Genomic DNA, 12,882 nt, shown 5'->3' with positions numbered 1-12,882 from the left:
GATGAAATCTTGACCTTTCATTGCATCAAAGCACAAAATTTCTTAATTAATGGGTCCCACTAAATGTCATTATTATGAAGATCAAGACATTTATTTTTAGAAAGAAAAATGTTTATTTATTTTAATTTTAATTATCCAAGAGACATGGCAAGTGTTGGTTTCATGCATTTTGGTGAAAAGTGCCAAAGCAAATATTTTTTTAAAACTGTAAAGACATTATATTTCCTAATTTATATTAAATTTGATTTTTTAAAATTTTATATTAATATGTTTAATTTGATAATATTTATAGACATACTTTTAAGGGGTGTATTTAAATTTGAATTTTTAAGAAAATATTTTATAAAAGATAATTACGAACCCTTGAATAGATTAACCTTTATGAATCATAAAATAAACATATTTTTTTAATAACTTTAAACGTTGAATTTATATATTAAATATATAAATTTATTGTTGATTAAATGAAGTTTTTTGCTTTAATTGTGTGTAAGGGTGAAGCTAAGAATTTTAGAGGACTAAAATTGAATTTTAAATTTTTATAAGGGGTCAAAAAGTAATCTTATCAAATATTTTTGTAGGGGGACAAATATGAATTTTTACCAATAATTAGAGTGGGTGTTTGAGGAGTGGGGGGAGGCTCGCTACTTGCACCCTAGTGTTGTCACTGCATATATGATTCAATAATAGCAAAAATAAAAAATAAAAAAATTATGGCATTACGTTAATGATTAACGACTAAAATTAGACCTTTATTTTCATTAATATATGCTTAATTCAATTTAATAATTGAGCGAAATAAAATTCACAACAGTGGAAATGTTTGTGGCAAGCTATTATTATTATTATTTAACCGAAAAATATTCGATATTTAAATTTGGGATTGGTATTAATAAAAAATTAAATAAATTTCAATCAAGATTTAAATAATCAGATAAATTTATAATCTAATATTAGATTATGGTATATTCATGATAGGAGTTAAGAAAATTATGTAATAAATTTATGAAAATTAAATGTGATTTGAGTTGAAATGATAGTCAATATTGTAAAAATGATGATGCCTTGAGTTTAAAAATCTAATCCCATGATTCCAATGATGTATACCTATTTTTTTAGATTTATCAAAATATAAAAATACATAGATGTCTTTAAGATTATATTTGTTATTTTGTAAAGAGAATGAACTTTTGGTAATTTCACAATTAAGTTGAGATCCGATTGATGAATAAACCTAACTCAATCAAATATATTATAATAATATATAATTAATGAATAATTATTTACTTCAATGATAATGGAAAATTTTAATATAGTGTAATATAATAATTAAAGCACAGAATTAGTGAAATTTAGGCTGCGATTGGGTCTAAAAAGTTTTGTTGAAGCCCGTTTGGAAAAGTTGATGGAAGCCTAGTTGGGTTGTTCAAGGCTGTCCAAGCTTTGCTCAAATATGGATTTTGCAATACCACAAATTATTGTTCTTTTGCCCTTACAACCAATGTTTAAAATATATATTTATAATTGATTTTATTAAAAATTATTGTCCATAAAAAAAAATGCATGTTAGAGATTTAATAATAGGATTTTAATATTAATAAGTGTACTATTAAGATACATTGTACTTTCAAAGAGTTACGATTCTTGGACATGGAAGATACAAAAAAGGGTAAACTATAATCAAGGTCACTAAACTTTAATAAGTTTACGTTTTGATCACTCATCTTTAAAATGTTACAAATAGTTATTAAACTATTCGAAAGTTTTCATTTAAGTTACTAGACCATTAAAATAGTTGTTGTTCCCCTTATCGTCTGTTCACATTGCCCGATTGAAAGTTGTTATTCCCTTTATTGTCTACAATTCAGTTTTTTTTTATTAAACAACTTTAAACATCACGAATTGCAAATCAAAATCCAAATAGTTTTATTCACTGAGCTCCAATATTAACATGTTAAATTGACTTGGATCTAAAGTATGTTATTCTACTAATCGATAGGTATTGATCTATTTTACAGATTGTTGAACCATCACTTGAAGTTTGTTGATTAAACTTTAAAAAATACTTAACAGCTTAGTAATTTAAATAAAACCATTCAAATAGTTCAATGATTATTTTTATAACTTTTTAAAACTAAATGACCAAAATGTAAATTTACTAATAGTTCAATCACCTTAGTCTAATTTACCAAAAAAAATAGATTATAACCCAAAATCTTCTTTCCCTTTCATGCATACAAATACAAACAAGTGGAAAAGGAAAATTCTCCTATACACCATGAACCATGGGGTCCCCTATTTGTCTTCCAAAAATAAGTAGCTTGAAGTACAATTCAAAAATTGCCATCAATTATAGTCCCACACCACCATGAGCACCCTTACAATTTTTTCTTTTGTTTCACAAACAATAAACTCTCTACATCTACATGAAAAAGACTTTCAAAGTACATGACATCTTTGGATCTACCCATTGTTGCTACTATGACATTATTGATGTATTTTGATATTAATAAATAAAATATCAATTTTGAGATTAACATACATTTTAAAAAGAAAAATAAGGATGATTCCATAAAATATTTCATTGTGACATTAACATTATTCAATATTTTTATTTAATTTTATTGGATTTATAATATTTCCAACTTCTTGATAATAAACTTATCCAAATAATAATAAAAAGTCATATATTTTTTATTTGTTATGTAATTTAAATCATAAAAAATTAAAAACTTTTTTTTTCTCCAAGTCATTTGTTTATTATCTTTTGTTTTGCTCGGCAGCAGTGTCAGCCTCCGTGCTAGCTATCACCTGCCTTTTTCCTCTCCCATCAACCCTTTAATTCTTTCTTCTTCTTATTCACTACACATATCTTCTCTATTCTGTAGTTATCTTTGTTGTCTTCACAAGTTGTGATAGACAGATGGCGGTGCTTGTTGTTCGCTAAAACTCCACCAGCTACCAGTAGTTTTTCTTGGAAGGTGGGTAGCTCTTCGTCAACTTCTTTATCTATTTCTGTTTTGAAAGTATTTTAGAATGATAAATAATTTCACATGTCGATTTGGACCTATGTTGTCTTAAGTTTTATATGTTTTTTTGTTTGTTTTTCCATTGTTCAATAAGTATTTAGTTTTAGGAGTTTTTGTCTGCTCTTGTAGCGCATTTTTCAAATATTACTTATGCATGTAATTTTAGTTTTACAAGTAATTTTAGCGATGATTTTATTGCCGTCCTCTCTAGTTTGGTGAATTCTTGATTCTTTTGTCGATTTTTGCTCGCCGCTTTGAACCATCCGAGACTGATTTCCTTATCGTATTAAGTGCTAGTAATTACTCTAGATACTCATGCTTGATTCATGATAAAGTTAATTATCAACATGTCATAATGTTCTATTGATAATGAGGCTAAAGCCTTTGTTGTGTTGATGTAGTTTATCATTCATCATATACGACAAGTGTTTGCTATTTTTCCTTTAAATTGTATGATTTTATTCATTAAATGAATTAATGAATTTACCTTTTAAAAAAACCATAAAAATTTAAATTAATTGTTTCACCTAAAAAAAATATACATTTGAATTCAAATATTTAAATAAAATACATATTTATTATTGAACCAACCAAGCAACCAAATTAAAAGCTTAGATAAATTGCTATTAATTATTTCTGGTAGTACTATATACTATATATTGCGACCATAGCTATCATACCGATACATTTTACTGAGTTTATATACTCTTTTATGGAATTTATATATTAGTAATAATAAAGATTTACTAAAAACCGTAATTATAATTATATCTACATAATTTATTAACAATGCTTACTTTTATTTATAATTTTTTTCTAAATTTTAAATAATAAAAAATATATATTTAGACGCACTTAGATATCCCCAACGCCCCCATAATATAAGGTGTTTCAAAATTGTTGAAGTAGTTGAATAGGAGGATTGCTATGTCTATTGCCCTTGGTAAATTTACCAAAGATGAAAATGATTTGTTTGATATTATGGATGACTGGTTACGTAAGGACTATTTCGTTTTTGTAGGCTGGTCCGGCTTATTTCTCTTTCCTTGTGCCTATTTTTCTTTAGGGGTTTGGTTTACAAGTACAACCTTTGTAACTTCGTGGTATACTCGTAGATTGACCAGCTCCTTGTAATTTCTTAACTCCCACAGTTTCTACCCTGCTAATTGTTTAGCACACTCTTTGTTGTTACTATGGGGTCTTGAAGCACAAGGAGATTTTACTCGTTGGTGTCAATTAGGTGGTCTGTGGACATTTGTTACTCTCCACGACGCTTTTGGACTAATAGGTTTTATGTTATGTCAATTTGAACTTGTGCGATCTGTTCAATTGTGGCTTTATTATCTTCTTAGTTGTTATAATAATTGTGTTAATTGAACTAAGACTTGATCAGCATGAGTAGATAAATATTTGATATATTGTTAGTGCATTAGTCTCATTAATCATCAATGAATAACAATATGTTATCTCATTATATTTGAAATAAAAAAGAGTATAGAACTTATAAATAAATATTAATAACTATATATAAACATAAACTCTAAACTCGAAATTCGAAATTCGAAATTTAATATAAATCTTAAACCTTAAATTCAAAACTTGATGTCAACATTAATTTTTAAATCTTAAGTCATAAACTCTAAATCTAAAACTTGATATAATTATAATTTATATTTATATTTAAATAAAATTATTAACATTTATTTATAAGTGTTTCGCTAATTTTTGTTATATCTAATGATAAAGAAATCTTATTGTTAATTTTCAATGATGAATAAAACTCATACATTAATTGTGGACTAAAAGTTAATCGATAAAATTAATCAAACTTTTTAGATAAAAAATTTATCAATAAGAATTGATTTGGAGTGGAGTTACTGGTAATATTAAGAGATCTAATTATAGTACTACAAAACTTAGTGATTTTCAACGTGAAGGTCTTTGTATTAAAAGAAGGTAATTTAGTCCTTATTTGTTAGATTAGAAAATACATTAGTCATTTTTATTAAAAATTTTATTTATTCTACTGTCAAAAATTGGTTTCAGCATGAGGTAGATGTGGCATGTATGTGTTAATGTTTGGTTATTTTGTCAGATATATTAGTTTTTAATAATAAAAATTGATAAAAATTTTAACAAAAAATGACAAATTTTCTCTTTGATTTAATATACATAAATTAATTTACTTATTTTTTAAATAAATAAAAAGCAAAATGCAACCTAATATCAAATATATTACCTTCATGATATTTTTATTGAATTTCGGCTTAATCTGTCAAGAAATTTGAGCAGAAAATTACTATAACGTAGGTCGATAATAGCAAATATAACCAAATATGGGCAGAATAAATTTTAGAGGAAGTTGTTTGTTTCCTTTTGAAAGGTTAGTATAAGATTTGGCATCTAAGGTTAGTATATGGTTTTAGTATATTAATAACATAATTTCATCAAAAATATGTTTCAATAAATAAATGATGAAAATATAATTAACTTGTATGGTGACGTGGATTAACTTGTGTATAATTAAAAATTCAAAAGAGATAAAAAAAGGATTACAATTTAACACCTAATAAAATATGAAAGATTTCAAGTGTGGAAAAATATTTGGACAACAATCTATAATCCCTCTTCAATCCATAATCAGGAAGATAATACGCTTTAACGCACTCGAACCTATGTTTTCTTATATTGATAATAATACCTATACCAATCGAATTAAGACTCAATTAATAAATTAATTTTTTTTTAAAATTTTAAAATTAGTTTAGTTTATATATGATCTATTACTCTTAAAATATATCAAACTTTTTAATAATTTTGAGTTGAACAATATATATTCATTTTTAAAATTATTATTATTATTGTTTAAATGCGCTTTTTATTTTTAATTTCTAAAAATTTCAATTATTTAAAACATAAGAGGGTATAAAAAACCCAAATAAAAGAGGATATTCTAGTAATTTCAAATGCATAATTTCAAAACGGTAACAAAGACCAGAGACAGGCGTGTAAGGAAATGGGACCATATACTCTCCCAATTAGGCATCAAAATTAAATAATCCAATAAACGAAATTAAAAAAAAGGAAAAAGCCTGGCCCATTTAAATACAAACTCTTTTCATATAGCTCCAACACGCGCTATACTCCGATAATCACAACACCATCCAATCAATCCCCTCTTTGTTGCCCTTTTCCAGTAGGTCCTACAGCGCGTGAATAAAAAATCGCGTGAAATTGAATTATAATTTTTGGTAAAAATAAAATGAATTTTCTCAATTGCATTAAAATCAGTATTATTGAGCATTTATTTTTACTTCTTTCTCTTCAAGTTTTCATTACATGAACACAAGATCTTCGCTTTGCTCTGCCAGAATCCAGACCTGAAATCAAACTTAAGAGCAAAAGAAAAACCTGAAACCAAACCATCTCCATAGGTTTCTTGGTATTACAATCTCTGTTCTAAGTTCTTGAAAGCTTCCGTTTTGAGCAAAGAACTGAAAGCTCTACCACAGGCAAATAGAAAAGGAAAAGCCTGTTACTTTTTCTTTTTCAGCATCCGATTCTTACAAGGTATCATCTTGTTTCCTTTGTCTTTTAATTTCTGGGTTTGCTTTTTTATTTACTGTTTGAGATTTTATTTGCTCTAAAACTCTTCTTTTATTTTTTTTTGGGGGGGTGTCCTGTTTCAGTGTTCTCTTCAATTTCCTATGTAAACTCAAGATTAAATTCTGGGTTTTGTTTTTTACACTGGATTGTTTGATTTTTTTGAGTATTTTTATTTTTATTTATTTGGAATTTGGGATGTTAATGAAGAACCTGATTTGATTAATTTAGTTAATCAAAGCATTTTACTTTAGATCCAAGTGGTTGCAAAATGTGGTAAGTGATAAACAGAATAATCTATGCAGTATGTTTGTTCATTCTATGCTTTGGATTTTTCATTTAAATTTAGATTATTGTAGAGTAATTGAAATAATTTTGCAGCAATGTTTTGTGTTAGCTTATACAATGAGTATACTGTTCTCAGTTGAACATTCTGTTGACTAGAAATAAGAATGTCCCTTTCATTTACAAGAGCAACAGAATTTGTATGTAACGTCAAAGACGCTAGGTGCCGGGCCGGTTTCGGTCACTATCAGTTTACACAGTCTGAAAAGGACTAGTGAATTATGCTGCATGCTTATAGGGGCTATACCCTTTAATTTTCGGAACTGTAGGTTGGGATGTGTGCTAGACAAAATTAGTCGATATTGAAGAAAATGATGGATTCGTTTGTATTTAGAACTTAGGCTATTGTCTCCGAGTGGACACTGCAAGCTGTTAAAAATTGAAATTTTAACCTAGAGCTCGTGTTTGAATCTTTGGGATGGAGAAGCGAGGTTTATGTGATGGGAGTTGGTCCATACTTGCCATTACTAGGGAGTCAAGTTCCTTTACTTTGTCTTGCTACTGCTGTTACGATGTTGTTTAAACAAGTTTCTTCCTTTGCAAGCTAGGATGCTAATTCGTTTCATCTTTGTTATGCAGTGTTGACGCTTTTTTATATTAACTCCCATGTGGTGATGCTATAAGAATCTTATGCTGGTAATAATCTGAACATGGATAAGGCATCTCCAGATTGTCCGTACCCCGGGTGCTTTTTCTGTGTCATGAAGGAAGGAAACCCGAGCAAGCGCAGAGCCAGTATTCTGAAATTCTTTCGAGATCTTCCTTCACAAGATGATGATGGTCAAGTTCTTCCTATCAGTGGCCTTTGGAATACTGCTATGGCACATCCTAATGATCCTGAATTCATTGAGTTAGGGATTTTTGAGTGTATGTCTGCTCTAATATGGAAGGGTCTCAAGAACCGCCGCTGGCTTTCTCATGACCAAAATATATACATTCCTTATTATGCAGCACATATTATTGGATCCTACACCATGAACATGGAAGAGTTTGCGGAAAGTGCAGTGCATGCTGGTGTAATTCCTCCCTTAGTTGAGCTTTTGAGAGGGAGGTTGACTTGGGTTGAACAAAGAGTGGCAGTGCGAGCTTTAGGACACTTGGCTACATATACGAGCACTTTTCCTTCTGTAGCAAGTCACGGAGAAATTCTTGAGGTCGCCATTCAGCTAGCAATGAGTTCATTGGAAATAGTTTACTCTCACTTCTATCAGTATGTTGATAGAAGGTTAAGTTATCACTGCGATCTGCTTACTCGTGGCATGGGTGGTGTTGAAATGGAGTCAAGAAAAGCTGAAGAATGGGCTAGTCAGCTTCAATGTTGGTCCCTTCAACTCATTAATTGCTTCGCATTCAAACCTGAGTTTCTTCCCACCATATGCAAACCTGAATTTCTTGTAAAACTACCGGGAATGTGGGGTGGACTTGTTAATGAAAACTCACCTGCTGGTATTGGTTTGTTAAGAACCATCTGTCATCATAAGATTGGTAGGGGATCTGTTGCCAGCTGTCCTGGCATTATCGAAGCATTGGTTAATATTGCTTGCTCGTCTGATGATTGGCAGTATATGGCAATTGATTGTCTTCTTTGGTTGCTTCAAGATCCAAGCACATGTCATAAGGTATCTTATTATTGTTGAGAATAATTTAATATAAATTGGTACCCCTTCCTAAACTATATAAGCTTCTTCCGAAGCATACGATGTACTTTTTGCCTTTTGTTTGGTATGGTGTTCTCCGTATAAGTTATCTTCATTTGTTACACAGGTGATCGATAAGGCAGTACCTGCTCTTGTAGACCTTGCAGAGATTACGACTCTTGGTGATCACAAAAAGCTTGGAGATACCATTGTTAATGTTCTTCAGGAATGTATTCAATCCCAAGGGACGGGACGGAGCTCTGTCAGTAACCGGACAAAAGAGCTAATTGAAGAACTATTGAGTTCAAGGCAGAGATTGAAGTGGGAAAAGAATATACCGAAGGAGGATCTCCACATTAAACAGGCTGCTGCTTTAGTGGTCAAGCTCGAAGGAAACTCACTTTTCTCATCAGGCAATATAGCTGGAGCCGCATCGAAGTACTCAGAAGCATTATCGTTATGTCCGATGAGATCCAAGAAAGAGCGAGTTGTTCTCTACAGTAATCGAGCTCAGTGTCATCTTTTATTGCAGCAACCCTTGGCTGCCATAAGTGATGCTACACGTGCATTATGTCTTCATAATCCATTGAACCGTCATGCCAAAAGCCTATGGAGAAGAGCTCAGGCTTATGACATGCTTGGTTTAGCTAAAGAGAGTTTGCTAGATGCCATTCTCTTCATAAATGAATGCTCGCAATCAAATGACCCCGATCTCTCGTTGAGGCAAAATAAGGTTCCTGATTATGCGGAACGATTAGTCAAGAAGCAGATGCGTGCAGCTTGGTTATTTAGAGAGGCAGCTATCAAACTCGGGGGTGTGCACTGTGAGGGTGATGCAGGTGACATGTATGGCCAAGATACCGATGACTCCGAGTGGGAAACAGCTAGTGAAAGTGATATAGGAAATGATGGAAGGGATGAAATGGGTGATGAGGATGACGATGATAGTGAATGGAAGAACGAAGATGAAAGGAAAGCTAAATTCAAGAAACCCTCAATGAAAGGTAAAAATTTAACATCTTAATGCTTTTGTTGTTTTTGGCTATCAATCCCAAACATCATATTGGTTCCTCGACTTTCTTTTACAGACATAAAGCATGGATTCAACGTACAACTCACCGAAGATGAACCGTGAACTGTTGAATGACCAACAGCATTGATGTAGACAGTGTAGCGAACCAAAGCAACCGTGATATATGTTCGGATTTATTATTTCGTGTTGCAGAGCTATAGCCTTGTCACGTTTAGAAGTTGGTGTCACATCTAGCTCAGTGAAGAAGCAAGTTAGAGGTGTAGAATCTTTGGTTTTGGTCATTTTCATTTAGAGATAAAAGAACTTTGTTTTGCAAGCATTTCTTATTTGTTTTGTTTTTTTTTTCTTATTTTCCTATTGATTTTGGTAGTGTTAATTTCAACTGTAGAAAGCGAGAGTTTGGAGTGTAGAGAACCATTTTGTTTGCAGGGTGTGATGAAGCTTTTGTGAGAAATCTTATGCTCCTTGTGTATATAAAAACCCTTGAAGTGGGGGTTTTTGACATTGAACTATCATCATATATTTGAATCATAGTTTGCCCTTTTATGATAATTCTTGGAATCGTAGTACTTGAGTTCAAGTAAGGGTGTAATCGAGTCGAGCTGAGTTCAAATATTGTCAAGCTCGAATTCGATTCTAAATTCAAAAATCTATATTTAGCTTGAATTCGATCGAATATTTATTTTTTAACTTGAGCTCAGCTCGAGATATAGTCAAGTCTGGTTATCAATTTTCACGCTAAAGCTTGAGCTCGAACTTGATTAAAAACTCGAATCGATAATTACTGAATCGAGTTCGAATTTTTCTCAAGTCGAACTTGAATAACTTCTGAACACTAAAATCTTATTTACACTCATGTCCTGTAAGTTTAAACTTGTAAAAGTATGTATTGTGTTAACAAATATGTATTAAATGTTCATTATAGTAACTTACAGGTCGGATAACTTGATTGACCTGTATTTTGTAGGGTTTGGGCACAGAGATTTGTATTCTTGGTTTTTAATTTTTTTTAAAAAATATTTTAGCTTTTTTTTTCATAATTGAAAAACACGTTGATAAATTAAAAAAATATTTTTAATAATAAAAATATGTTTGGTAACTATTTTTCTACAAAAAAAACGTGATAAATAATGTTAAAAGGTAATATGTGAAGAATGAAATTGAGTGGTAGTCAGTAGTGTCCATTGTAAGTTGTCACTGAGGTAATTTAATGAAGAAAATGTTTGGATCTATTAATGTGTTGTTACTTAGAAGATATTATGGTATGAAAATCAATCTTTAATTTTTGAAGATTAAATTGGATATGAGCGAATCAATTAAATCTTTGGAAGTGAAGATTTCATTGAGATTGCCTTGTTGGTTTTGGAAAGCATATCTTTGATCAATTATGATTTGAATGTTAATGTTGTAATAGCTATTTTCAACGAGTTACTTTATATTCACATAGACTTTACGTTAGCAAGTCAAGATTGATATATGTTTAGAAGGCTTGTCTAGGTTTTTTGCATGAGAGATTATTGAGAATACTTGAATTTATTAATTGAGGAATTGGTTTGTGAGTAAGTGCAGGCTAAATTGTAAACATGGAGCGTTTACGGCTCAAGTTCTCAATGAGAGAATTTGGAGGTAAGTTTTAGTATTTAGGTACAAAGGTGAAATCTTTATACTTGGGGAGTGATAGGGTGTCATTCACTTGTTCTATTGTGAATTAAAGATAATGAAATTACTAACTGAGCTAGGCTTCACAGACGTAAGGAAACCGAATTGTGTAAATAAATCTTTTGTGTTCTTTATTTTTGTTTGCACAATTTTTCGTAGTACCAAGTTGTAGTTGTCACTATAAATTGCAGTCAAGTCTAGACTTGATCAGGGGTCGAGTCACCCGTGTGCGAGGGTTTGGGAAAAAATATAGGCCCGAAAAATGGGTTTAGACAAAAAAATAAGGTCAATTTAAAAACGGGTCAGGCGTCAGGTAATGCATTTTTGGCCCCGGCCCGGCCCGAATTCATTAAAGGATAAAAAAATTTGCTTTTTTTTAATGTTATTTTCTTGTTGTTTTCTCCTTATTTTGCTACCATTTTACTATTATGTTGCTATTATTTTATTGTTATTGTTTAGATATTGTATAAAACTTATTTTATTATTAATTTTGTTATTATTTTAAAGACATTTGTTAATTTTGTTATTATTTTAGTGGCATTTGCTTGTTAAGTTACATTTATCTTAGTGTTATTATTTAAGTCTACAAATTTTTTAAAATTTATTTTTTATTTGTTAGGAAATATTTATTTTGATCTTTTTAATATTTTTGATGTATTATATATACTTAAAATAATATAAAAAATTAATACGGATGGGCCGAGTCAGGCTAGGACCTAGTAAATGGGGCCTATTTTTTAGTTGAACCCAGAACGAACCCGGCCCATAAACACCTCTAATTTTCAACTAAATATTATAGTTAGCAACAAATAAAATAAAGAATTCTACTTTACATGGATTCAAGCTAGAAAAACAAATTTGATATTTAAAAAACTATTGAAAAAAATGTTTCTGTGTTTATGGGAGTTAAAAGTAGGGTAAATTGTTTTAGTCAAGATAAATGAAAATAACTTTTTTTTTCTAATTTTCACATATTTTTTTTTTATTTTTCAAAATTCATTTTTGTAATTTTCAACTAAATATTACAAAAAAAATCTCGAAAATAACATTTGTTTCTTAAAACTAAACGGTAGGAGTAAAGTTAGAAATTTTTTAAGTGAAGAATTTTAGTTATATATTTTTATGAGAGTTGTAATTTCACCATTTTAATAGTCTATATCTTCATAATTTTTAAAAGACTAAATTAAAATTTTATCATTTTAGAAGTTAAAATTTAATTTTAATATATATACTAACTTAAAAATTTATAAATTTTTAAAAATTAAAAATTGAAAATTTTCATTTTAAGGAATTAAGTTGTCTGCAAACCCGACCCTATTAAACGAAATTTAATATTTCGAAAAATTATCATATAATTTATTTTTATGATGCGAATTTCAACTTTCCAGGTTTGTACAAATATAAAGATTCAAATCATATTTAAAAAAATTAAAAAAAATTTAGACAAAATCATGAGAATTTCCGAATCTAATCTATAAAACAAAAAGCTTAATATGATATATAAGCCGCATGCTAAACCAAAAACGTGTATATTACAGTTAGATTCCAAAAACATAAAACAAGAAAGAAAATAACG

The 12,882-nt window shown here is 29.8% G+C and overlaps 1 protein-coding gene across 1 annotated transcript; it reads left to right on the top strand.

Moving 5' to 3' along the window:
- The first annotated feature begins 6,314 nt into the window (after positions 1–6,314).
- Positions 6,315–10,199, top strand: LOC107937235 (uncharacterized). Its single transcript, XM_016870085.2, has 4 exons — positions 6,315–6,599; positions 7,557–8,596; positions 8,742–9,618; positions 9,703–10,199. Exons 2-4 carry the CDS (start codon positions 7,628–7,630, stop codon positions 9,747–9,749), a joined length of 1,893 nt encoding a protein of 630 aa, XP_016725574.2. The 5' UTR covers positions 6,315–6,599; positions 7,557–7,627; the 3' UTR covers positions 9,750–10,199.
- The last annotated feature ends 2,683 nt before the right edge of the window (positions 10,200–12,882 follow it).

The sequence above is a fragment of the Gossypium hirsutum genome, chromosome A02 (genome assembly GCF_007990345.1).
Source record: "Gossypium hirsutum isolate 1008001.06 chromosome A02, Gossypium_hirsutum_v2.1, whole genome shotgun sequence".
NCBI lineage: Eukaryota > Viridiplantae > Streptophyta > Magnoliopsida > Malvales > Malvaceae > Gossypium > Gossypium hirsutum.
This window is presented reverse-complemented; position numbering and strand designations above follow the sequence as displayed.

What these genes read in the sequence shown, in the direction of transcription:
- LOC107937235 (XM_016870085.2), top strand. Translation starts at nt 7,628, where the DNA reads ATGGATAAGGCATCTCCAGATTGTCCGTACCCCGGGTGCTTTTTCTGT. An exon ending in ATCCAAGCACATGTCATAAG is followed by an intron (nt 8,597 to 8,741) that starts GTATCTTATTAT and finishes TTTGTTACACAG; the next exon opens with GTGATCGATAAGGCAGTACC. An exon ending in CAAGAAACCCTCAATGAAAG is followed by an intron (nt 9,619 to 9,702) that starts GTAAAAATTTAA and finishes TTTCTTTTACAG; the next exon opens with ACATAAAGCATGGATTCAAC.